The 23,775-nt window shown below is 36.5% G+C and overlaps 2 protein-coding genes across 6 annotated transcripts; one reads left to right on the top strand and one right to left on the bottom strand.

Moving 5' to 3' along the window:
- Window positions 1-5,203: 5,203 nt before the first annotated feature.
- aplf (aprataxin and PNKP like factor) lies at window positions 5,204-20,936 on the bottom strand. Of its 4 annotated transcripts, none has more exons than XM_016561904.1 (11): window positions 20,590-20,936; window positions 20,330-20,422; window positions 18,737-18,808; window positions 17,523-17,683; window positions 16,461-16,635; window positions 14,798-14,882; window positions 12,579-12,769; window positions 11,724-11,980; window positions 10,809-10,928; window positions 10,082-10,128; window positions 5,204-5,538 (listed from the first exon to the last, which is right to left on the bottom strand). In XM_016561904.1, exons 2-11 carry the CDS (start codon window positions 20,420-20,422, stop codon window positions 5,351-5,353), a joined length of 1,389 nt encoding a protein of 462 aa, XP_016417390.1. In that variant the 5' UTR covers window positions 20,590-20,936; the 3' UTR covers window positions 5,204-5,350. The 4 variants fall into 4 exon arrangements, with proteins under 4 accessions (XP_016417390.1, XP_016417388.1, XP_016417389.1 ...); XM_016561902.1 differs by having other exon boundaries at window positions 5,205-5,538; window positions 16,461-16,641; XM_016561903.1 differs by having other exon boundaries at window positions 5,205-5,538; window positions 12,579-12,766; window positions 16,461-16,641.
- Window positions 20,925-22,978, top strand: LOC107747422 (F-box only protein 48-like). 2 transcript variants are annotated; one of them, XM_016561907.1, is made up of 3 exons: window positions 20,925-20,987; window positions 21,612-21,925; window positions 22,013-22,978. In XM_016561907.1, exons 2-3 carry the CDS (start codon window positions 21,623-21,625, stop codon window positions 22,172-22,174), a joined length of 465 nt encoding a protein of 154 aa, XP_016417393.1. In that variant the 5' UTR covers window positions 20,925-20,987; window positions 21,612-21,622; the 3' UTR covers window positions 22,175-22,978. The 2 variants fall into 2 exon arrangements, with proteins under 2 accessions (XP_016417393.1, XP_016417392.1); XM_016561906.1 differs by having other exon boundaries at window positions 20,926-20,991.
- The last annotated feature ends 797 nt before the right edge of the window (window positions 22,979-23,775 follow it).

The raw sequence follows: 23,775 nt of genomic DNA, 5'->3' as shown, positions 1-23,775 counted from the left end.
CACTTTTTGGACTTATACTCAAAACACAATTTTCCATCTCACTGCACAACACAAGATTAAGAGTAAATGTGTGGAACAGCATGTGGAAACAAATGGTTCTGAATTGTGTTTATCTTCGGTCATGAGGCTGGACACACGGCTGGTCTGTGTTAATTTTCTCTCCTGTCCAGGACAAATAGTGTGTCTGCAGGGATTAAGGATAAGCCAAAAAACAAACCACGAGATATCATATTCATCTCATCGAAATTTCAAAGAACTGATTTCTAACAAAAATTTTAAAAAATGTAATTGTGACTACGTTGACAGATGGGAGGTCAGGAATGAGCCTGTGTTGGTAGCATGTTGTTATTTCCCATCTCTTAGAGATCAGTTTTAAATCCTGTAGAGTAGCTGGGTGAAACTCAGGATGGGTTCGATTTAATCTGTGTGATTCTCTGATTCAGTATAGTCAGGCCACTAATGGCATGAATTAAATCTGCTTGATGAACGCGAGACAGATTAGGAAACCAAAACAATGGTGCATATCAACTTGTTCTCTTTAGAGAACAAAAATACTAGAAAATGGCATCTGTATTTTGGAACTAAAGTTGTACTATGTATTAGTATTTTGGAACTAAAAATAATATGAAAAGCATTTTTTCTCCCTTTTAAAAATTAATATGCATATTTAATCTGCCATCATAGGTCAACTATGCATGACTATGTTTTCATTATTTGCATGTAGCATTCCCCCCCCCCCTCCTCATTGTTTTCTTTTTTGAATAGAAATATTTTTTGCTAAAGCATTTATATCAGTAATAAACAATGCTCACACATATGAGTCATACAAAATAAAATGCACAGGAAACTTGATTACTTCCTACGACCTTCCTTCCGGAACAAACTTACATTTGCAGCAGTGTTGGAATGAAACAAATGATTCCAGAAAGACTAAACGTCTGGTTTATTTCATGAGCAAGTGCAACTAAAAGCAACTGTCGCAACATATCCTCCCTCACACAGTGCTTATTAATCTCAGATAGCAGAAAGAAACTTCTCTCCTCTGCCGAATATAAGGAATGGGAAATATTGGCATGGACACAGTTGGGAGGGCAACTGGCACTTATTGCCAGGACCATCGCCCTGAGAAAGAATCTTAATTCAAGTCAGACCGAGCTCCTTTAGATACTCATTTGATGGATTAACAGCCTGATGTTCAAACCTCCACGAGCGCAGCAGCTGATGAAGCAAAACAGAGCATCGAGACTCGGACAAGTCAACTAGTTGATCTATTTTGTAATTGGTGTTTTTTAGCTTTAATGTTTTTAAAAGCTTTTAAAGCTGTCCTGTTACATTCTGTTCTCGCTGTTTTTGAACCCAAGACGTTTTATGTGAAACAAGGCAGAAAATGTCTTAAAGGGATAGTTCACCCAAAAATGAAAATTTCCTGATAATTTACTCACCCCCATTTGATCCAAGATGTTCATGTCTTCTTTCTTCAGTCGAAAAGTAATTAAGGTTTTTGAGCAAAACATTCCAGGATTTTTCTCTATATAGTTGGACTTCAATTGTGGCCAACGGGTTGAAGGTCCAAATTGCAGTTTCAATGCAGCTTCAAAGGTCTCTACACGATCCCAGCTGAGGAATAAGGGTCTTATCTAGTGAAACGACTGGTCATTTTACAAATGTATATACTTTTTAACCACAAATACTCGTCTTACACTAGCTCTGCGATGCATGTCCACGACTTCACACATTACGTAATCATGTTGGAAAAGTCATGCATGATGTAGGTGGAAGTACCAACCCAGTGTTTACAAAGGGAACGTGCAAAGAAAGTCAAACGCCCTTTACAAAACACAGAAAAACATCCATGTCAGGTTGGCTTGATAACTGTGCTCGCGGCGACCCGAGTTCGATTCCTGCCTCGAGGTCCTTTGCCGATCTCACTCTCCACCCAATGCTTTCCTGTCTGATCTCTACTGTCCTATCCAATAAAGGCATAAAAGCTCATAACAATAACTTGAAGAAAAAAAAAACAATGATATCAGGCAATTTTGAAGTTGGAGAAAATGAATTTGTCTGTGTACTTCGGTTCAAAAAGGTAGGGTAGGGCGAAAAACTCAAAGAACTAACTGCGCATTACTTTTCCAACATGATTACGTAATGCGTGAAGTCATGGATTGCAGAGCTAGTGCAAGAGGAGCATTTGTAGTTAAAATGCATATAAATAAAAAATTTTGGGGAAAATGACTGATCGTTTCACTAGATAAGACCCTTATTCCTCAGCTGGGATCATGTACAGCCCTTTGAAACTGCAATTTGGACCTTCAATATAACAGCAGAATAAGTCCAAAATGACATTAAGATGCAGAAATCAAATAAGGCAGCTGGCTTGGATAAAATTCAGGCAGGACTTCTGAAGTATGGTGGTCCCATTGTAGTAGCGAAGCTAATAGATCTCTTTAATGCGTGTTGGCGAATGCAAGCTGTCCCTGAAGACTGGCAAAAGTGTACCATCATTAAGCTACCAAAAAAAGGGAATCAAATGGAATGTGGCGTGGCATAACCCTCTTGTCAGTACAGGGAAACTGTGTTTTCCACAGTTCTCCTAAGACGATTGCAGGCAGCCATTGACAAACGCCTCCAAGAAGAACAGGCTGGCTTCCGTAAAGGAAGATCATGTAGCAAGCAAATATTCACTTTACGTAACATCACTGAACAATGCGTGGCGTATTAGCATCCACTTTCCATCATTTCTATCGATTTCAGTAAAGCCTTAGATAGTGTCCATTGTGAATTCATAGCTGTCTTCAGGTCTTTGTAAAACAATTCCAGCTGCTGTGTCAGGACAGATACAGGCCACACTGACTTTTTTTGCCATTGAGACTGGTGTCAGACAAGGATGCATCTTGTCGCCATTCCTATTTATGGTGGCTCTTGATTTTGTTATGAGGAAGGCTATGGCAAGGCCAAATTCAGGCACTGATTGGGATGGACAGAACCGCCTCACTGATCTCGATTTTGCGGATGATATTGTTCTACTCGCTGAAAACGGTTACCATTTACAAGAAATAACATCAAGCTTACATAAAGAAGCAGCGAAGGTCAGATTACGCATTAGTGCCGAAAAGACCAAAGTCATGCATACCGGTGCTCAAGCTGACATGCCAAGGATTAAGGTTGATGGATGCGACATTAAAGAAGTCGATAGGTTTATGTACCTTGGCAGCACTATTGGACGAGATTGAGATGCAGAGATAGGCTAGACGTCAAATACCGGATTGGCAAGGCATCAACAGTCTTTCAACATATGTGCAAAATCTGGTCATCTACATCGATCTCACTTAACATCAAACTTCGCTTATATGCATCTATCATCCTTCCGATGGCAACTTATGCAGCAGAAACGTGGAAGGCATCGGCTAGTATTTCTCACAAGGTAGATGTCTTCCATCAGCACTGCCTACGAAGAATACTGCACATTCGATACTACGACCTCATTACTAATAAAGAAGTCCTGCGACGAAGCAATATGTCAAGCCTTAGTACAATGATTGCATACAGTCGCCTGTGGCTGGCTGGACACATTATGCAGATGGAAAGTAGCCGCATTCCAAAGCAGGCACTTCAGTGGGTCCCACCTAGAGGGCGGCGATGTAGGGGTCGACCACGACTGACCTGGTGCCGAACCTTTATCAATGACCTCAGTTCCCTAAACATCACATGGGAAGAAGCCAAAGATCTGGCCCTTGGTCGCAATTGCTGGAGAACTCTCGTCGTCCAATACGCTTCTTAGTGTGGGTGGAGAAGAAGAAGAGAAGAAGATATGGTTTTATTTTATTTTTTTATTTTCAAAAACGTGCAGCCGCTGACTTGCATTTTATGACCACGGTTTCAGCTACAAATCTTTTTTGCTCTTCTACTGAAGAAAAAGTCACCTACATCTAGGATGGTCTGGAAGTGAGTAAATTAACAGCAAATGTTCTTTTTTTGTGTGGTTGAACTATCCCTTTAATCAGGTAACAAGGCCTGGTCCAAACACTTGGGCATTGATGCTTTATCTTACAAAAGAGAAACAATGCTTTCCATCAACAGCCAAGTCCAAGAATGATCTTTATACAACAGAGTAAAGTACAAAAGTCTGAACAGGACAAAAGTCACAATGGCTACATCTTGGTGCTTTGTATGATGAATAAATCCTGACTCTTAATCGGCTTACATCAGCTGTTCCTCTTCTGAATGCTCAGATGTTAGTTTATTTGTGTTTTCTAAACAGTGTGTGTGAATGGTTTTGGACTAAACCACAATGGCTTGGAAAGAGCCGTATCTCAAAATCACGGATTTCCTTTTTAAGACTTGTTTGTTTTCTTCTCCACTTAGTCACTCCTACTTGCTCAGTCACAGTAAATCAGTTAATCTCCAAAATAATAATAATAATAAATCATTCTTAAAAATGGTAGCCCACAGGGTTTTGGTCTAGAATTAGAAATGTAATACACAAGTAATGCATATTGCATAGTGAGGTCTTTGCTTCAGAGGCTGTTCAGAGGCTTACCTAGACAGCATTTTAAGATAAAAAGGTGTCCTTCTAAAAGACAGCCTGCCTACTAAGATACTTCCTTTTGTCCAAATTCTTAAGCTGCATCAGACAAGGTAAAACTCATAATGTTTATTCAATACCTCCTGTGCACTTCACCTAAAGAGTGCTATTTGAGTGATGCACAGAGTTACTCTCCAAGTAGTGTTCCAAATCGCTCATTTAGGGTTCTATTTCAGTTAGGATGCCAAACTCATAAAGCAGCAATGTTATACTTGTACCTTTGCCGTTGCTCTATAAATGTCACTGGCAGACAAATTATGATGAAAGTAAAATGTATAAATGCCCAATGTATTGTAATTATAGCAATTAAAAAGCATTTTAAAAAAGTGTGCAACTACACTAACTTTTTATAATAGTGTTTATTTTTCCTATGACTCTATGATCCGATCAAGACCCAGCAGTAAAAATAAACAGCCAGACAGTAAAAAAATAAAAGGCCACACAACTATAATTACCTGAATTTTTAAATCATCAAAAAAAGTGACTTATAAAGTAGCAGCCTTTACAAAAACACAGACGGGATAAGAGAAAAGTTTAAAAATAAAAACAAACAAACATTAGATTGTGAAGAAAGTAAGATTATATATATATATATATATATATATACACACACACACACACATTAACTATTTCTTAAAAAGTGAAGGTAAAAGGTCATAAAAATCATCTAACACTTATAAAATGCCTCCTTGGAAAGTATGAGATGTTTGATAGTTGTTGTGAGATTAGTGTAGAAGCTGTTTTCATGGAAAATACCCTAAACAAAAGTCACTTCTTCCTCCTGAGGAACGCTTTTGCTTCTTTCTGCAGACGTTTAACGTCCTCTTTGCCACTGTTGTCTGATTCGGGCAGATAGTCTGAGTCTTCATCCACCTCCTCCTCACTCTCATCATTAATAAAACTGTTTTCGTAGTGATCTTCATCTTCACCCTCATCATCAGCAGCAGCGGTCTTGGCTGGGCAAACAAAACAGCATGAAATGTGGTTTGAATTAAAGATTTTGGACCCAGTTTACCCCTGTATTTCACACTGACCCCCTGTGATCACCCAAGACAGTGTAAATATGGCTTAAGAAGAAACATCTTGCTCAGTTGCATGGTTACAAGCTTAAATTTTTAAGATCTTCAGAGAATGAAAATGCTTCTAAAACATCTGTGAGCGTCTGTGGTCTCAGGCCTGGTTTTTATATGGCATTCGGCACGTACTACACTGTTTTTAGGAGGAAAATAACCAAAATGGTTGTGACTTCATGAAGCATTAAATGCAAATCACTTATCAGTGAAACCACTGGTGATTGTTAACAATCAAACGCCACAAAAGCTAAGATAATAATCTTCTAATGTTTATTTTGATCGATGCTGACGTCCATATGTGCAGTCTGTTCCTCCCCAGGGTCCATGCAGCATGTTTTCAATTAGTTTAAGAGGAGTTGAATTGTGTCAAATGTGACTACGGCCCAGAGGAGCCTCTGGTTACTCACCAAACATTACACTCATTCAGTTCAAAAGTAAATGATTCAGAATCTGGTATCATTGTGGCGCATGGATTTGCGGGCGTTAAATATGCATGAGTTGGAAGAATAAACATATTGTTTATTCTTCATCTCAGAATGTCAAGGTTATTGCATCTCAGACAACTGAAAGTGTTGGTCGCACTTTCAAAGCTCTTTATACAAATTGAGATGCGATTGGTAAGTGATGACCATTGCGACAAACCTAGTCATTTGAACTCAAAGCTCTTTAGTCTAAAAACAGCTTATATTGAAGGCAGTCTGCCAAAACGACAGATTGTGGAATGTGCCACTCAATGATGAAATAGTGGGGCTAAACACCGTCTCCGCAGAAGATGATCAACGCCTGCTTCTACATCGCTGCCTGTTTAGCCCCGCCCACTGATTCTACATCGCTGCCTGTTAAGCCCCACCCACTGAGTCTACATCGTTGCCTGTTCAGCCCCGCCCACTGATTCTACATCACTGCCTGTTTAGCCCCGCCCACTGATTCTACATCGTTGCCTGTTTAGCCCCGCCCACTGATTCTACATCACTGCCTGTTTAGCCCCGCCCACCGATTCACACACGTAGTAGGTAAATAATAACGAGAGAGGCAAACGCATGTCTAGTTGTGGGGGAAAAAAGTCTTTGCATAGCCTTCCTTCTGACCCAAACATTAGAAAAGAGTGGACTTTATTTTTAATGAAGCTGCAGACCATGTCATTAAGAACTCGGTCCTTTCTTCACTTCATTTTACCGTGGATTCAGGCACAATTCGACAATCTAGCAGTGGGCGTTTACTTCAGAGTCTACAATCGGCCACACCTATTCAAACAGAGCGTTCTGATGAGAGGGGCTAAAAACATAACAGAAAATAGCCTTACTTCTAAATTATGATGTTTTTGATGTAAAAATCGTGATAACATTATAAGTGGACCTCAGGGAACAGTACAAAATAATAAAAAGGCAGTTCATGACTCCTTTACGACATGCTGATTTGATGCCAGAAAGCTTTCAACATGACTCACTGCTGCACTTAGATAACAGGACTTTTCCTGGGGCAAAATGCCATTTTGTTGTAGATTATGTGATAGAGTTGATTGACTTCACACCATTTCAAATAACTGTTTTAACTTAAAGGGATAGTTCACCCAAAATTCTGTTATGTTTGGAACGACATGAGGGTGAGTAATTAACGACAGAATTTTCATTTTTGGGTGAACTAACCCTTTAAGTGATTAACAAATAAATGTTTATAAGCTTGCCTACATAGGATATACTGTATTAGTTGTTTTAGGGTTAAAGTAGTTCAAATATTTCTATAGACGTACACACACAGAGTTTTTCTTTAACTAAAGATTTCTTTGACTCATTTTCACCAACGCCGCCATTTTCTCATCTATTTATTTAACATATTTATTTTACTCAATCAAAATACAGGTAAACAGTAATATTATAAAATATAATTACAATTTAAAATAATTGTTTTCTGTTTGAATATATTTTCAAGTGTAATTTATTCCTGTGATCAAAGCTGAATTTTCAGCATCATTACTCCAATCTTCAGTGTCACATGATCCTTCAGAAATCATTCTAATATGCTGATTTACTGCTCAGGAAATATTTCTTAATTATTATGAATATTGAAAAAGCTGTACTGCCTAATATTTTTGTGGAATCCTGTTTTTTCAGGATTCTTTGAGTAGAAATTTCAAAAGAACATCATTTGTTTGAAACAGGAATCTTTTGAAACATTATGTCTTTTCTGTCCCTTTTGAAGTATTCATTTCTTAAAGAAAAAAGAACAGTCTGTATCACTGATCTTTTGGCAACTAACCTTTCAGTTTTAAAGAAGTATTTTTTAGATTTACAGCACTCCATTATCCAGCACCTGGTCATTTGAGATGCTTAACCTTCCAAAACGCTTCGAAGTAGAGATTTATGCGTCTAATTCAAGAGCCTCACTCGGCTTTCGTGGTTTCCATCGCACAATTTATTTCTGATGAAAACCTAAATGCAGAAAAAACCCTGTATAATTCTAATAGTAGTCCAGAAGATGATCACAGCTCACACCTCTCATATCAACGCTGCTCCCTGCGGTCTGTAATTTTGCACTGCTCGACGGGTCTATAGTCCAAATTCGACAGGACGGAGGAAAGGGGAGGAGACAGGGAAGAAAGACTGAAGGCATTTTTTAGGAATTAGGGACTGCATTCTGGAAAGCGCAACTAATTTATTCTGTCGTTAATTACTCACCCTCATGTCGTTCCAAACCCGTAAGACCTTCGTTCATCTTCGGAAAGCAAATTAAGATATTTTTTGATGAATTCTGAGAGCTCTCTGACCCTCCCATAGACAGCAAGGATCCTAACATGATCAAGGTCCAGAAATGTAGTCTTTATTCAAAAGTCGTTATTTTTGTTTTCTTTGTGCACAAAAAGTATTCTCGTAGCTTTAACATTACGGTTGAACCACTGATGTCACATGGATTATTTTAACGATGTCCTTGCTACGTTTCTGAGCCTTGATCGTGTAAGGATCCTTGCTGTCTATGGGAGGGTCAGAGAGCTCTCGGATTTCATCAAAAATATCTTAATTTGCTTTCCAAAGATGAACGAAGGTCTTACGGGTTTGGAACGACATGAGGGTGAGTAATTAACGACAGAATTTTCATTTTTGGGTGAACTAACCCTTTAAGTGATTAACAAATAAATGTTTATAAGCTTGCCTACATAGGATATACTGTATTAGTTGTTTTAGGGTTAAAGTAGTTCAAATATTTCTATAGACGTACACACACAGAGTTTTTCTTTAACTAAAGATTTCTTTGACTCATTTTCACCAACGCCGCCATTTTCTCATCTATTTATTTAACATATTTATTTTACTCAATCAAAATACAGGTAAACAGTAATATTATAAAATATAATTACAATTTAAAATAATTGTTTTCTGTTTGAATATATTTTCAAGTGTAATTTATTCCTGTGATCAAAGCTGAATTTTCAGCATCATTACTCCAATCTTCAGTGTCACATGATCCTTCAGAAATCATTCTAATATGCTGATTTACTGCTCAGGAAATATTTCTTAATTATTATGAATATTGAAAAAGCTGTACTGCCTAATATTTTTGTGGAATCCTGTTTTTTCAGGATTCTTTGAGTAGAAATTTCAAAAGAACATCATTTGTTTGAAACAGGAATCTTTTGAAACATTATGTCTTTTCTGTCCCTTTTGAAGTATTCATTTCTTAAAGAAAAAAGAACAGTCTGTATCACTGATCTTTTGGCAACTAACCTTTCAGTTTTAAAGAAGTATTTTTTAGATTTACAGCACTCCATTATCCAGCACCTGGTCATTTGAGATGCTTAACCTTCCAAAACGCTTCGAAGTAGAGATTTATGCGTCTAATTCAAGAGCCTCACTCGGCTTTCGTGGTTTCCATCGCACAATTTATTTCTGATGAAAACCTAAATGCAGAAAAAACCCTGTATAATTCTAATAGTAGTCCAGAAGATGATCACAGCTCACACCTCTCATATCAACGCTGCTCCCTGCGGTCTGTAATTTTGCACTGCTCGACGGGTCTATAGTCCAAATTCGACAGGACGGAGGAAAGGGGAGGAGACAGGGAAGAAAGACTGAAGGCATTTTTTAGGAATTAGGGACTGCATTCTGGAAAGCGCAACTAATTTCACGTTAGAACAGCAATAATGTTGTGATTTAGCATGCACTGTTATAAAATGACATGTTGCCCAAAAACAATTTTGGCGTCACTCACTAAATCCATTTCTCTATATTTTAACTTATTGCCAAACGAGACCCCAACAGGAAGTAAATACGACATTATTCAGTTTACGCTCAATTAGTGGTGTCTGCTAAGGTAAGCATCACTTTTATTATTGTTAAACTTAGTGCTCAGGATCTGAACAAACCCTTCATCTTACACCAAGTATTTAACCGTGGCACACAGTTCACATTAATTCACATGTAAAAATACTCACGTGGTGATTTAGTGTGTTTGTAATCTTTCTTGTGAAGCAGATTCTTCCTGCAATATTGAGGCAAGCACAAAGAAGAAGAAACTTTAAACAAACTCTAGAGTTACACTTAATCTAATAGACTTTTCACTTAAGGCAAAACAGGTAAATCCTTTATTTATTTATTTTATTTTGATGCATTGGGCTATTTTGGATACTTAAAATATCTTCTGTCAGACTAGTGGAAAGAGAATATTCAAAATACACAAGTGATAAATAAAATATACAAAATCCCCTCTGAAAAAGCCTTTATGTCAACAAAACAAGAATTTCGAACCCGGCTTTATCCAATGTTCAGATTTCTGTTCTGGAAATGTATGCAAATTAGTGCATACTTAATTAGATGATAACTCGCTTGCATATATAAACTGTGTACTATGATTAATCTATTTGGGAAAGAATGGTGATATCAGTTAGTTAAATTAAACTGTGGTGTCTTGCCTTAATATTTTCTTCCTGAGCTCCACTTGTAGTGCATCTTATAATGATGTGTAAAAGTGGACAGTCTTATGTTAATATGCTCTGAATAAGTCCGTTTTTCCATCTTATTTTTAAAAATTAATTATACTGAGCAGGACGTTTTGAGTTCTGATAGTGACAGTTTTCAACGAGATCAAAAAACTTTGATGAAGTACACTAAATATGCATTTAAATGAAGTATTGTGGTGTGGTTAAACTCGCTTGTCGTCACCTGTAGCAGTGGGTACCATACGGACACTCAGGCCTGTCATCGTCAGCATCCTCTGCCTCCTCTTCCTCACAGTCGCTGTCTCCAGGGTGACTGCACTCCTGAAAGTGGACCGGATTTTTCCTGGTGAGAGAAAAAACACAATTGCTGAGTGAACTGCAATGCACGCTGGAACACAATAAGGCAAATGAATTCAATCACGGGCATTCATGCAACTTAATTACACTGACAGCTAATCTAGCTGGAAATTAAAGTACTATTCAGCAGCATTTCCGCTGTTCATTTCAGCTTGTCGTTATCATTCTGTGACCCATCATAATGTAATATTTCAATTAAACTGGCAACAGAATGAAACTCATAAATCACAACTGATGTCAGTTAGAGTCCCCTTTTAAAGTGTATGTAGCTTCTTTATGGCTGTGTCTAAAGGACAGTTTGGAAGGGAAGGAACAAAAAAAGATGCAGGGTATGGGAGTCCCAACAGAAAACTGAACCGCGTACAAATGGAAAGAGTTTACAACCGCGTGTCACGCTTCACCGCTGCGTTTGGGCCAGCTAAAATACCAACTTTGTGTTTCATCTCTCAGCTTTTTAATATTAAAAATAAACATAAGAGAATTAGACGTTAGGGAAAACATGTGCGTATGTCTTTGAAATAACTCACAAACTATCATCAGAGAAGCTTTTGCTTGGGATGGTTTCATTCTTAATCCTCTTTTAGCATCTTATCTTGAGATAGTATGAACTCCAACAAACTAATTAGCAGTGTTGATCTTCAAGAAATATTTCAAGTTATGTTTATGCCATTATACTGTCTTGAATAGTAATATAAGCAATGTCTAAACATTGACTTGTCAAAGCAGCAAAGTTTAAAAAGCAACAGTTCACTCAAGGTTCTTCAGTCTTGCGGTGCAGTACCTGTAGCAGGAGCTGCCGTAAGGACACCGTGTCCGTCGCTCCGTGACCGTTGACCTCTGCGGGCGTCCCTGGCTGATCTGAGAATCACTGGGATCTTCTGCTTGTGTCTTTGAGTCTTCAGCTTGAGCTCCTGGTCTGACCTCAGCTCCCCTGCCAGCTCCCCTTCTCTCCCCATCATCACTCTCCATCACACCGGTGCTGTTCTCTCCATCCAGGACTGATCCGACTCTGCTGCTCTTGGGAGCGGTTGCATCCTCCTGTCAGGACATCCATGCACACAGTAAATACTCCGTTCTGCTTACATTTCAGTGCAACACAGTGCAGGTATTAGCTGTGACAATTCTTGTAATCATATCTAACATGTTTTACAGATAAAATGTACTATTAAAAGGAAGAAAAATTAACAAATGTTTAAAATAACAATAAAACAAATTGTACAATTATTAAAGTAAAAAAAGGAAGAGGATTTATTCATTATTATTACTATTCAAGATTAGTAATATACCCAAAATGACAATATGCCACCAGAGTGACACATACATTTATTAGGTAATATAAATATAAATACAAACACAAAATGTGCAAGCTTTTTACAATTTACAATTTTTTTTAAATAAAATGTATAATATATATTTTTATAATGCCAATTTTACAAAATGACAGCAACAGCAAATTATAAAAGTCAATAATATAATATAATATAATATAATATAATATAATATAATATAATATAATATAATATAATATAATATAATATAATATAATATAATATAATATAATATAATATAATATAATATAATAAACAGTAATATACTAGGGTCAAGAATCCCATATTGTGTAAAATAGCTCATTTACCTGAGGTGCAGACTCATCTTCAGAGTCACTCTTCAGTCTCTTTGCTTTCCTTTTGGGCAGCTCTTCCTCCACCTCCTCTTCCTGAGATGACACCCGTGTGGCTCGAGCTCGTTTAGGTCCAGCTGCCCTCTTGGGTGTAGCTACTCGTTTGGATTTTGCAGGTGTCGCCTTCACCGCTGAGCTCTCACCTGCTCCAAAACAGCCAGAAAAAACACTGTTATTGATGGATAATGTCAATACTCGCAAGTTTTTGGTCACTACATAATTCAATATAAACAAAGAGTAATAATAAAGTGTAAAAAGTACAGGGGGAAAAATTCTTAAAATCGTGGTCTCCTGATGCAGTGATTACACACTGAATGAACTCTATGATTGATCTGTAGGACCACAACAGAGTGAAAAACACCCCAGAGGGGCTCCAGATGGACCTGTAGCACTGAAGGTCAGAGATGAGAGGTGACATGGATGTTTCGGAGACAGAGAGAACAGTACAGCTAATGTAGGACTCTCTCCAAACATCTGTCCATCACGGTAAGTGTGTGCTGAGGAAACAGAGTCTGATGATGAGTACGTGTGTGTGCTGTGCACTGAGCATGAAGGGGATTGCTCAACTCTTGATTCAGTCCAAAATGACTGTTGCAGGTGCAAAAAAGAGCTCTCCGCCTCTGTTGATAAGGGCTAGAAAAACTACATTAGAAATTTCTACTTAAATATTATCAAAATTCGAATTATATTCGAATTTAAAAGGCATAATTTCAGTTAGGGGGAAAAAAGCTTTTGGCTTCTCTCCTGAGGCCACAAGAGGGCACATCGAGCAAAATATTATGCACGTTTCTTCAAAGCGTAATAAAATAACACGACTATCTTTGGGAAAAAAAAGTGCATAATGTTTAAAATAATGTTTATTAACCATATATAATTAATAAAGTTGCTTAAACAATTGGAAAAAAACAGCACCATGCATGTATGTATAGTTTAATACAAAGGACCGAAAACCAATCACAAAGAGTAGGCTACTTTCTTCATTTAAAAACATGAGATACAGTGGGATGGGGGAAAACCGACATAACGCCTCTTGGGTGCAACGTTTTTGCATTCGAATGTGGATTTTTTTTATTTTTATTCGACGAATATTCGAAATTCGAAATTTTTTTGGACAGCCCTACAATGGATTCAGGTTTTTTGAGGGGGGTTACAGAAATCAATACTATTATTCAGCAAGGATGCATTAAGCTGATCAAAAGCGACAAAATTTATATTTTGAATAAATTCTTTGAACTTTCTAGAAATATGAATACTTATATAAACATTTATTTATATTTATTTTAATAAACAAATACTTTGTAACAAACTAATAACAAACAAACAAAACATAGATCGAGCTTTACTCTCCCTAAAAATATGTAATTTTTTTGTTATAGGAAAAATAGCTTAAAAATTCAAATTAAATAGATAAATATTAATATTAACTATATTAAATGTTAAAATTATTAAATAAATATATACATACAAAATATTTATTCTATGCACATTAAAATTAAGCTCAAATTTCACCAAAATTATGTATTTTGAGAGAGTTACACATCTTTCTATTAAAACAGAAAATAATTTGTCAGTGGGATTTGATGCATCACCACTTTCATCAGTCTTTTTAATTTTATGTTTCCATTAATAAATAAAAAAATCCAAAGAGCAGACGACAGTGATATAGAATTATGGGTAAGGATGTAATATCACACCCTGAATGGTTAAAAAAAGGCTTTTAAACACTTGTTTACTGTAATGGACATCATGTATCAGAGAGTTAAAGACATATGCTTACTAAACACACAAATCTGCTCCTACATGAGCTGAATAAGAAAGCTTTCTCAAGCACGACCCTGAATGCAGGGGAAAGTGCCACGAGATCCAGATGAAGTGTTGAATATGACAGGTTTGGTGCTAATGAGCTGTTTAAGAAGTCTGTAGCACACTTGCTCTTTTTTCATGAGCACATTAGCGATACAGCGAGACATGGCTGGGTCGAGTCATAGGTCTGTAGCTGATTTGACAAGAGGATGGTGACTAACTCTCTGCATGCTCCACTTTCTCCACTTTGTTCCTCAACAACAGGCTGAGAAGAGTAACCGTGACGACCGGACACTTGGCTGATGTGTTCTTTTTTTTTTGAATAAGTGTGAAAAGACAGAACACTGGATCTGTTGCCATGGGGACAGTACCTTTGGCTGAAGTCATCATCCAGGCCGGCAAGATCCGCTTCTTCTGTGGCACATCAGACTCGTTCTGTTGGCTCTTTGTGGATGCCTTGAAAACACAAAATAGAAATAGATTTGAAAATGACAATATACAGGAGTGTAGCCAAGTAGGGTATTGAAGAGTATACAAAAATACAGAAAATTAAAAAACAGTAGGGTATAGAAGCGAAGTGAGTATAGATAAGAAAAGTATAGAAGGTATAGAATGTTATGTATAGACAAAGAGAGGTATAGAAGAGAGAAACTTTATAAAGATTTATTTTTAATAAATATAATAAATAAATAAATCACATTTAAATAATATATAAAAAATGAATACATATAAACATGGTTGATGTTAAAAATGGCTTAATGTTTATAAATATATATAAATTATGTATTTTGAGAGTTGTAGTCAGTAAAGACAATAGTAGTCAATATATAAGTGATACAGAACAGTAGGTTATAGAAGACAGGTATAGAAGAGAGAAAAGACAGAATTGAAAGTAGGGTATATAGTTTTGTATACAAAGTATAGAACTGAAAAGTGTAGAACAGATGAGTATTAAATATGTTTATAATTTCTGATAAGGAACTACGCAGCAAACAGAGAGCACGATGTAACAGGAATGTACAAATGATAGTAAAAGCAGCAATAACAGCAGGGTGCGTCCTGCTGCTCCTGGAATAAAACAAGTAGCTAAGAACTTCCAGCTAGAAGAAACATCAGGGTACAATACAATCATGCATGAGTCCATATGTTTAAAGGGACAGTTCACCCAAAAATGAAAATTCTGTCATCATTTAGTCACCCTCAATTTGTTTCAAACCTGTATGAGATAAAAAATAAAAAAAAAGATATTTTGAAAAATGGTGGTAACCAAACAGTTGACGCTAGCCATTGACTTCCATAATACTTTTTTCCATACTATGCAAATCAATGGGGACCTGCAACCTGTTTGGTTACATTTTTCAAAATATCTTCTTTTGTGCTTAGCATAGGGACGAAACTCATACAGGTTTGGAACAACTTGAGTGTGACTAAGTGATGACAAAATTGTAATTTTTGGGTTAACTATCCCTTTAAATAACCAAAATCCTACCAAAATCTACAATCTGGTCAAAGCTGTGCCACTTTTCAAAAGTTTGGTGTCAATAAGATTTTTAATACGAAATTAATATGTTTATTTAGCAAGGAAGCATTAAACTGATCAAAAGTGACATTGATAATGTTATAAAATATTTGCATTTCAAATAAATGCTGTTGTTTTGAACTTTCTATTCATCAAAGAATTTCGAAAGAATGGTTTTCATGAATATTAAGCACAACTGTTGATAAGAAATGTTTTTAGAGCACCAAATCAGAAAATATTTTCAAAACAATGGCAAGATATGCTATGCAGTATAATAATGTTTCCTATACTATACATTTACGGATGAAAAGGGGCAATAGTCTGAAAACTATTTTTTTTTTTTTCCCATGCTTATCCAAACCTGGAAATACCATACTTTTTCATACTGCATAGGAAGATTTTTTAATGCACAGGAACCCTGATAAGTCGTCTCTTATCTGGGTTCCTATGCATTAAACTGTATCTACCCCAAACCTTTGACCGGTAGGTTTTATGTAGTATGCAAACACACACACCTCATTTAGAGAGGAAAGAGTGTGTGAAGGATGACTCGTTCCTTTATCTTCTGTGAGTGTGGCGCTCGGAGTCGTGAGCCTGCAGCTGCTGGCTTCAAGTGTGGCCGAGTCTAGAGAGGGTGCTGCTGGTCCACTCGAACACTTCTCCACCTCCATCTCCTCCTCAAACGCCTGACTGTTTCTGTGAAGAACCAGCAGTGAAAATCTTCTCTACTTCTCTAAGTTAAGCACCACACTCTGGTAAAAATCCCTCAGATAAGCTTCAATAATGTAAATGGCCTATATCTCGCCAGTCTTTAAAACAATTCATCAACAAAAACAACAATCCCTCGTCAGCATGCGCACACCATAAAAGAAGACAGCCACCTAATAGCCTAATTTCACAGATGAAAGGCATGACTTTTAAATGCATGCAAATCAGCACATTCAGAATCAGTTCGTCAGAGCAGCTCTTATCACTTGTTTATCATCTGGGTGTTATCAGAGCGTCTGTTTTGAACATGTCCATTCGAGCTCAGTGTGCTCATTATAGAGAAAGACAATAAAAGTGGCCTTTGATGTGAACCCAGCGGTCACAGATCGGTTTTAAGGGAAAAGGTCAAAATGAACACATTCAACCAGACACTTATTATCATGTCTAGCGGGAATATAGATAGATGAGATAAAGGGTGCTATTTTAAGATGACAAAGAATGATAAGACTGCAAGCATGAATGTATTTGAATATTCATGAGGATCTGTAATTGAAGTCAATGTGAAACATTTGCAATCAATTTCACTTCCATAATGCGACAGCATTCAACAAGAAAACAATGTAGCACTTCATTGCATCCATAAGGAATTCTTTCGGATTGAAAAAGTGTTTCAAACCAGAATGAAGCCAATTTGATTTCATGTTGACTTTAAACAAATGCATTCGACACCAATATATTAACCCTTTCCTTAAAGAAGTAAAATAAATAGAGAGGTTGCTGCAAATCATTGCACGCCTACATAGCCAATCAGATTGAGCTCTGTTGTTGTTGAATAATAAATGAATGCCTGTGAGTGACCGCTGAATCACCTCAGGGTTTGATCCTCTTCTTTGACATGCACTCTGTAAATGTATTTCCCAGGCATGAGAGAGAAGATGTCGCCCTCCTTTAGGCAATGCCACTGGTCCTTCTCCAGCGGCTGAGGCGCAGCCACAATGTTCGTCTGAATAAAACATGGGTTCAGGTGTGTCTAGAGGATAGCAATGAGAGGAATACTGGTCAATCACATGCAAATAATAAGCCTTTTTGCATAGGTCTTTTACATACAGGCATGCTCAGAATTACTTTGCCACCTTGTGTTGAAAGAGACAACGAGGAGAGGAAGGAATCAGGCAGGATTTGTCTCCTATATGAGTGCAATGTCTGAATATTTCGGAAGCATGTGCGCAAATGCTAAGCCATGGCTTTGACAACAATTTCTTTCAACAAAAAGTCCAAATTTGAGCCAGTGTTGTTTATTATTGATTTTTTTTTAGTTTAGGTTTTAGCCATTTTTGAGCATTTGCCATATTTGTTAGATTTATACTTCTATTTATATTTTTGTACTTAGTACAACTTGAATTTCTTTTAAAATACGTTTACTTTTTTTACTTTTTCCATCTAATATTTATATATTTCAGATGTATTTTAATGAACAAAAACAATTTAATAGTTTTAGTTAATAACAACACTGATTTGAGCTTGTGGAGCTAGGAGCATTTGCCATATTTGTTAGATTTATACTTCTATTTATATTTTTGTACTTAGTACAACTTGAATTTCTTTTTAAAATACGTTTACTTTTTTAACTTTTTCCATCTAATATTTATATATTTCAGGTGTATTTTAATGAACAAAAACAATTTAATAGTTTTAGTTAATAACAACACTGATTTGAGCTTGTGGAGCTAGAAAAAAAAAAAGAATTATCTCAGTTAGGTATCAATAATCTGAATATTCATGAGATTTTTGAAATCAAGGACTTGTTATATACTCAGAGGCGAAAGATCAATGGAGGCGAACATTACCCAAATGCAATCATCGTTGCTTTGACAGCATGACTAACAGGCTATAACGACACATGTAATTAAGAGAGACAGCTGCTCAAGAGAGAAAGATGCGAGGAGAGAGCTCATATTTAAAAACTTTTGATGTGTTCTTAACATCAAAGGGCGAGTGCCGCTTTTATTCGACAGAAGAGTGTAAAATGACAAAACCACAATCACGAATCTCAGCCCACATCAGACGACTAACAAAAACCTACAGGCTTCAGACGCAGCTGGCCATTCAGGTTCTCAAGGATGCCGTGGTTTCTGGACACTCTCTTATCATTCACCTGGTGGAGAGCAAAGTCAAAGTGAAATGATGCTATAATGGTAAACTGTATCTTAAAAAGTATGAATGTTTCTGGTGAACGGTGCAAAACTTTAAAAGTTTGGGTTCTGTAAGATTTTTTAAAGAAATCTTTACTTTTATTCAAGTATGCATTCAGCCGATCAAAAGTGACAGTAAAGAGATTTATAATGTTACAAAACATTTCTACACTTGAAAATAAATTCTGTTCTTTTGAACTTTCTACTGATGAAAAAATGTAAATTTCCACACAAAAAAAAAAAAAAAATGAATCAGCACAACTGTTTTCAATATTGATACTAATAAGAAATGTTTCTTGAGCAGCAAATCAGCATATTAGAATGATTTCTGAAGAATCATGTGACACTGAAGACTGGAGTAATGATGCTGAAAATTCAGCTTTGATCACAGGAATAAATTGCATTTTCAAAATATATTCAAATCGAAAACATTTCTTTTGAATTGTAATAATATTTCACAATATTATTTTTTTTTTTTTTGCTGTCACTAAAATACTTCTTTTAAAAACATTTAAAATCATTTAAATCTCTGAACAGTAGTGTATGTTTTCCTATATGAAGAGAATTCAGTGTCACTTCCAATCATAAATGTTCAATGGCACCCACCACTATCATAAACATTGCTTGCTGCAGCTCAGTGTCATTCATCGTGTGTAGCAGAACATTACAGTGACACCATGAGGCCACTTCACTGTGATCTCAGTGATTTAAAGACCCCATGATATGAAACGACTCCAGCTTTCTGTTTTGTCCTGACATATTTCCTTATGTAACAGGAAGCTGGCGTAAGACAAACAAGATGGGTTTTTTTGCAAGACAAAGATTTTAAATGTATAATTTATTTATATGCTAAAGGCTGTCAACTTGTATGTGTACACTAGCATATAGATTACCTTAAAGCATACTCCCATTTTGATTTTATTGGGTCTTTAAAAAAAATAATCTTTGCTTTATAACCGATGTCAGGACTCCTGAGGTTTGTTAGTACAATGCAAAAAAAATGTTGTCAATTCATGGACCACTCTATGAGATATTTCACCTCAGCATCACCTATTTCTAACCCTCAGACATAAGAGTTTGGGTGCCATCTTGAGGGCTTTGATTGTCATTGCTCAATGATAAATGGCTCATGCATGAAACTGAAAGTAACACATTTGTTTTGTGTGTTCTGCATTAAACCAACATGAAGAAAACATTCAATATGCCAAAACATACATCTATATAAACTATATAAACAAAAACATGCAGCTTTAACATACAGACAGTCTATTTTATTTGGGTAATTCCACCATGACTATTTAGCTTTGAAAATGCATTTCTGTAAAAGTGCACAGCACACTTGGCTCAAGTTCAGCCACTTAAATTATTATTAGTTAATTATAACTTGAGAATTTGCACAATGGAAATTACATTAGCATGCTATTTAATATATTTTTAAGACATACTAGTGAAAATACAGTACATAGTACTAATAGTCCACTTACCCCTAGAAATGGTCCTCTCCCCAGGGCAGTTCCTCCATAGGGCAGCTCTATAGGACTGCCACCGTCCACCTGCTCCAGCTCAAAGCCTGGCATCTGTGCATAAGAAGGCACACAGACCTGTTTGTACTTAAAGTTCACTGTAATTAACTATAAAGTGTATACAAATGCTGTAAAGCAGATTTGGGCTCGCATGCGCTGCTGTTTTAAAACTTCCTCAGTACAAACTCTCCCATTATTATTTTAAGAAAGAAATTACTTACTATTTAATTAGGTTGCGAAGACGAATTCGTTACAGTCGACTTTTCGCTGCTTTGTGTACAAGAAAAATGCTGAAGAAGCTGACTGTGTTGACTGAACGAGATGTGTAACAAGAAATGAATAATATTTCGGACTTCCGGTTAACTCCAAGACGGGCATGAGCATGCGCTGTATAAACACGCACGTGGGACCCTTTCTAAACGTGTACCCACAAGGGTGCACAAATTTAGGACACGAATAATAAAAACTGTAACCTATAACTCAAATTCTGCACTACAATAATGCAGAATCAAAACAACTTTAAATTTCCGCTGGAGAGACGCGCATGCGCAGTGGGAACGGGGCGAGGTTTGCCTTGTGAGGTTTCCGGTGTAAACAAACGCTGACATTTAAATCCTCCGTCGGTATGAATCTTTACAAATAACATGTTTAGTTTTTTATAAATATTATTAATTTGTCGTACAGAATAGAGTTATATAGATGTGACCGTTTCGTATTTGTTTTTAAAATCTGTTTTAGACACTGTTAGCTAGATTTACTTGGTGGCTTTGTCCACGAACGAACATATAGTGCGATCGTTCAATTACACGCACACTATAACCTTTGTGTTGCTTAAATAATGCATTATTTGTAAGTCATATGTGTCCCTGTACCACAAACCAGTCATAATGGTCATAAAGTCATAAATAAGCTTTCCATTGATGTATGGTTTGTTAGGATTGGACAATATTTGGCCGAGATACAACTATTTGAAAATCTGGAATCTGAGGGTGCAAAAAATTAAAATATTGAGAAAATCACCTTTAAAGTTGTCCAAATGAAGTCTTTAGCAATGCTATTACTAATCAAAAATTAAGTTTTGATATATTCACACGGTATTGTGACCCATACAATGTATTGTTGGCTATTGCTACAAATATACTCTTGCTACTTAAGACTGGTTTTGTGGTCCAGGGTCACATATGTTCTGTCATACAAATAACTGGTGTTGGACTCAATGAAAATAAAACTGAAACTGTTCTAGGACGCTGAGAGATGCAGAATGTCTGTAAAAGGAGCAACAGCGCAATCTTCAGCCGAGATAGAGCATCCAACTTGATCCCTGGTGACCAGGATCCACTTCAGCAGAACTTTACAGAGACCCTTCCTACAGAGATGAGTGTTAGGATCTTCAGTGAGCTGGATGTCAAGAGTTTGTGCCGGGCCTCGCTCACCTGCAGACACTGGAATGATATAATCGAGGGCAGCGATCAGCTGTGGAGGAGCCACTGTCTTACAGTGCTGGCTATTTGCCGGAGGGAGGTGGATGGGGACAGGCTTGTTGGGTGTTCATGGAAGGTTTGTGTTATTGCTGTTAAAATTCTGCTTCATTTTGTTCCCATCTCTGCTGGTTGTTTCTTATTTACCTTTCCTTTTTTGTTCCAGGTTACTCTTGTGCGTAACTACAGGAAAGGCTGCGTAAAGCGGAGGTGGCTGAAGGGCCGATACAGTAACATCCGCTCTGCTGATGATATCCCGCCCAACAGCATGTGTCCACTGGACGTGGAGACCTGGGGAGAGATACTAGAGGCGGAACTGGATAGATAGAGCAGAGACAGACTTTTGGGATCCTGCCAATGGACTGAAATATATCAGCTGTGTCTACAATGGAAGCACTATGACTGAAACACTTGCTGGGCAAATAATTTTATAATCGGTATTGCAAAAAAGTTCAAAGACTGTGGCGGCCAGAATACATGATTATGTGGCTTTTGTTACCGAACATTTTAGTTGTTTTAGTTGTAATTTGCTTGAGACTGTAATGGAAAATAAGGTTTTATAGGTTTTATATGATGGAATCATTTTATAGATGGAACAGAGAGAGATCTTTTCTTCGCTCTTTTCGTATAGATCAACAAAAGTGCACATTTTGATTTAAGTATTGATTTTTGTTAATTTATTTGATTTTTAGAGTCACTGACAAAAAGTGTTTTGCCTTAAATCATGCAACTATTATTATATCAAAGCTAATATATTAATGAATATTATGTGTCCTAATGCTATACTTCCCTCTTCAGCGCTGGCCTCTCTTTCCATTTCTGCTGCTATCTGTATTATGCATATGTCTTTATAACCACATAATCATTTAAAGCAATATAGAAATATTGTTACATTTAAAAGCACCATTTTTGCAGTGTAAAAATGCCTTTTTTCATACAGTATTCATACAGAAATCAGTATGCATGAACTAGCACTGTGGAAATGGAAAGCCTATTTCATTTTTTAAAAAAGATATTTTTTTTTTTCCCCACAGGTTTTATTATTACACTGGCAGATATAAAACACAGAACAATACAGTGAAGAGGACATTGTCTGCATTTTTTTCCTATCTTATCTCCATGTTTAACTCAGAATTACAGTCAAAACTGTAGGTGAAGAGAGAAAAGGGGGGGAAAAAAGTGAATCAGACCGAAACTAACACATTACATTACATTACCTCCCCCATCCATAGACCCCTCAGGAGGATTGACAGGAAACTGCATTAATATAATAATACTATATATATGAGATAAATATAATAATCTATGAAATGTATATAATAATAAAGTATGTATTCAAATGAGAGAAGAGAGAAAGGGGAAAAAAAACAAATATACATGCAGAAGTATATACACAACCATGTTGTACTGTACATAAATGTAAACATGTTCACACACTGAAAAACTCAATCAGAATCTAGTAAGGTCAAAGAGACAAAGAAATTTAGAAAGGGGTTCCAAATTTTGTAGAATTTAACAGTTGAGCCCTGAATAGTGTACTTTTTGTTGTTTTTCTAGAGAAAGGAAAGACATGAGATATTTTAACCAATATGTAGTTGAGGGTGGAGTTGGACACTTCCAATGTAGCAAAATGCAAAAAAAAAAAACTCTTATTCTGACGGCACCCATTCACTGCAGAGGATCCACTGGTGAGCAAGTGATATAATGCTAAATTTCTCCAAATGTGTCCTAATGAAGAAACAAACTCATCTACATCTTGGATGGCCTGAGAGTGAGTACATTTTCAGAAAATTGTACTTTTTTGTGAGAACTATTCCTTATGAACTCATAATGGAGGAATCTGTGAGATAAAACTATTATGAATGTTAAATGAGTATATAACTTGCCTACTTATCTGATTAATCAAATTATGTATATTCCTCTTCATTA

The sequence above is a fragment of the Sinocyclocheilus rhinocerous genome, unplaced genomic scaffold, assembly GCF_001515625.1.
Source record: "Sinocyclocheilus rhinocerous isolate Xijiao unplaced genomic scaffold, SAMN03320098_v1.1 scaffold229, whole genome shotgun sequence".
In the NCBI taxonomy this organism is placed as follows: Eukaryota; Metazoa; Chordata; class Actinopteri; order Cypriniformes; family Cyprinidae; genus Sinocyclocheilus; species Sinocyclocheilus rhinocerous.
Note: the sequence above shows the minus strand (reverse complement) of the source record. Positions and strands in the feature narration are given on the sequence as shown.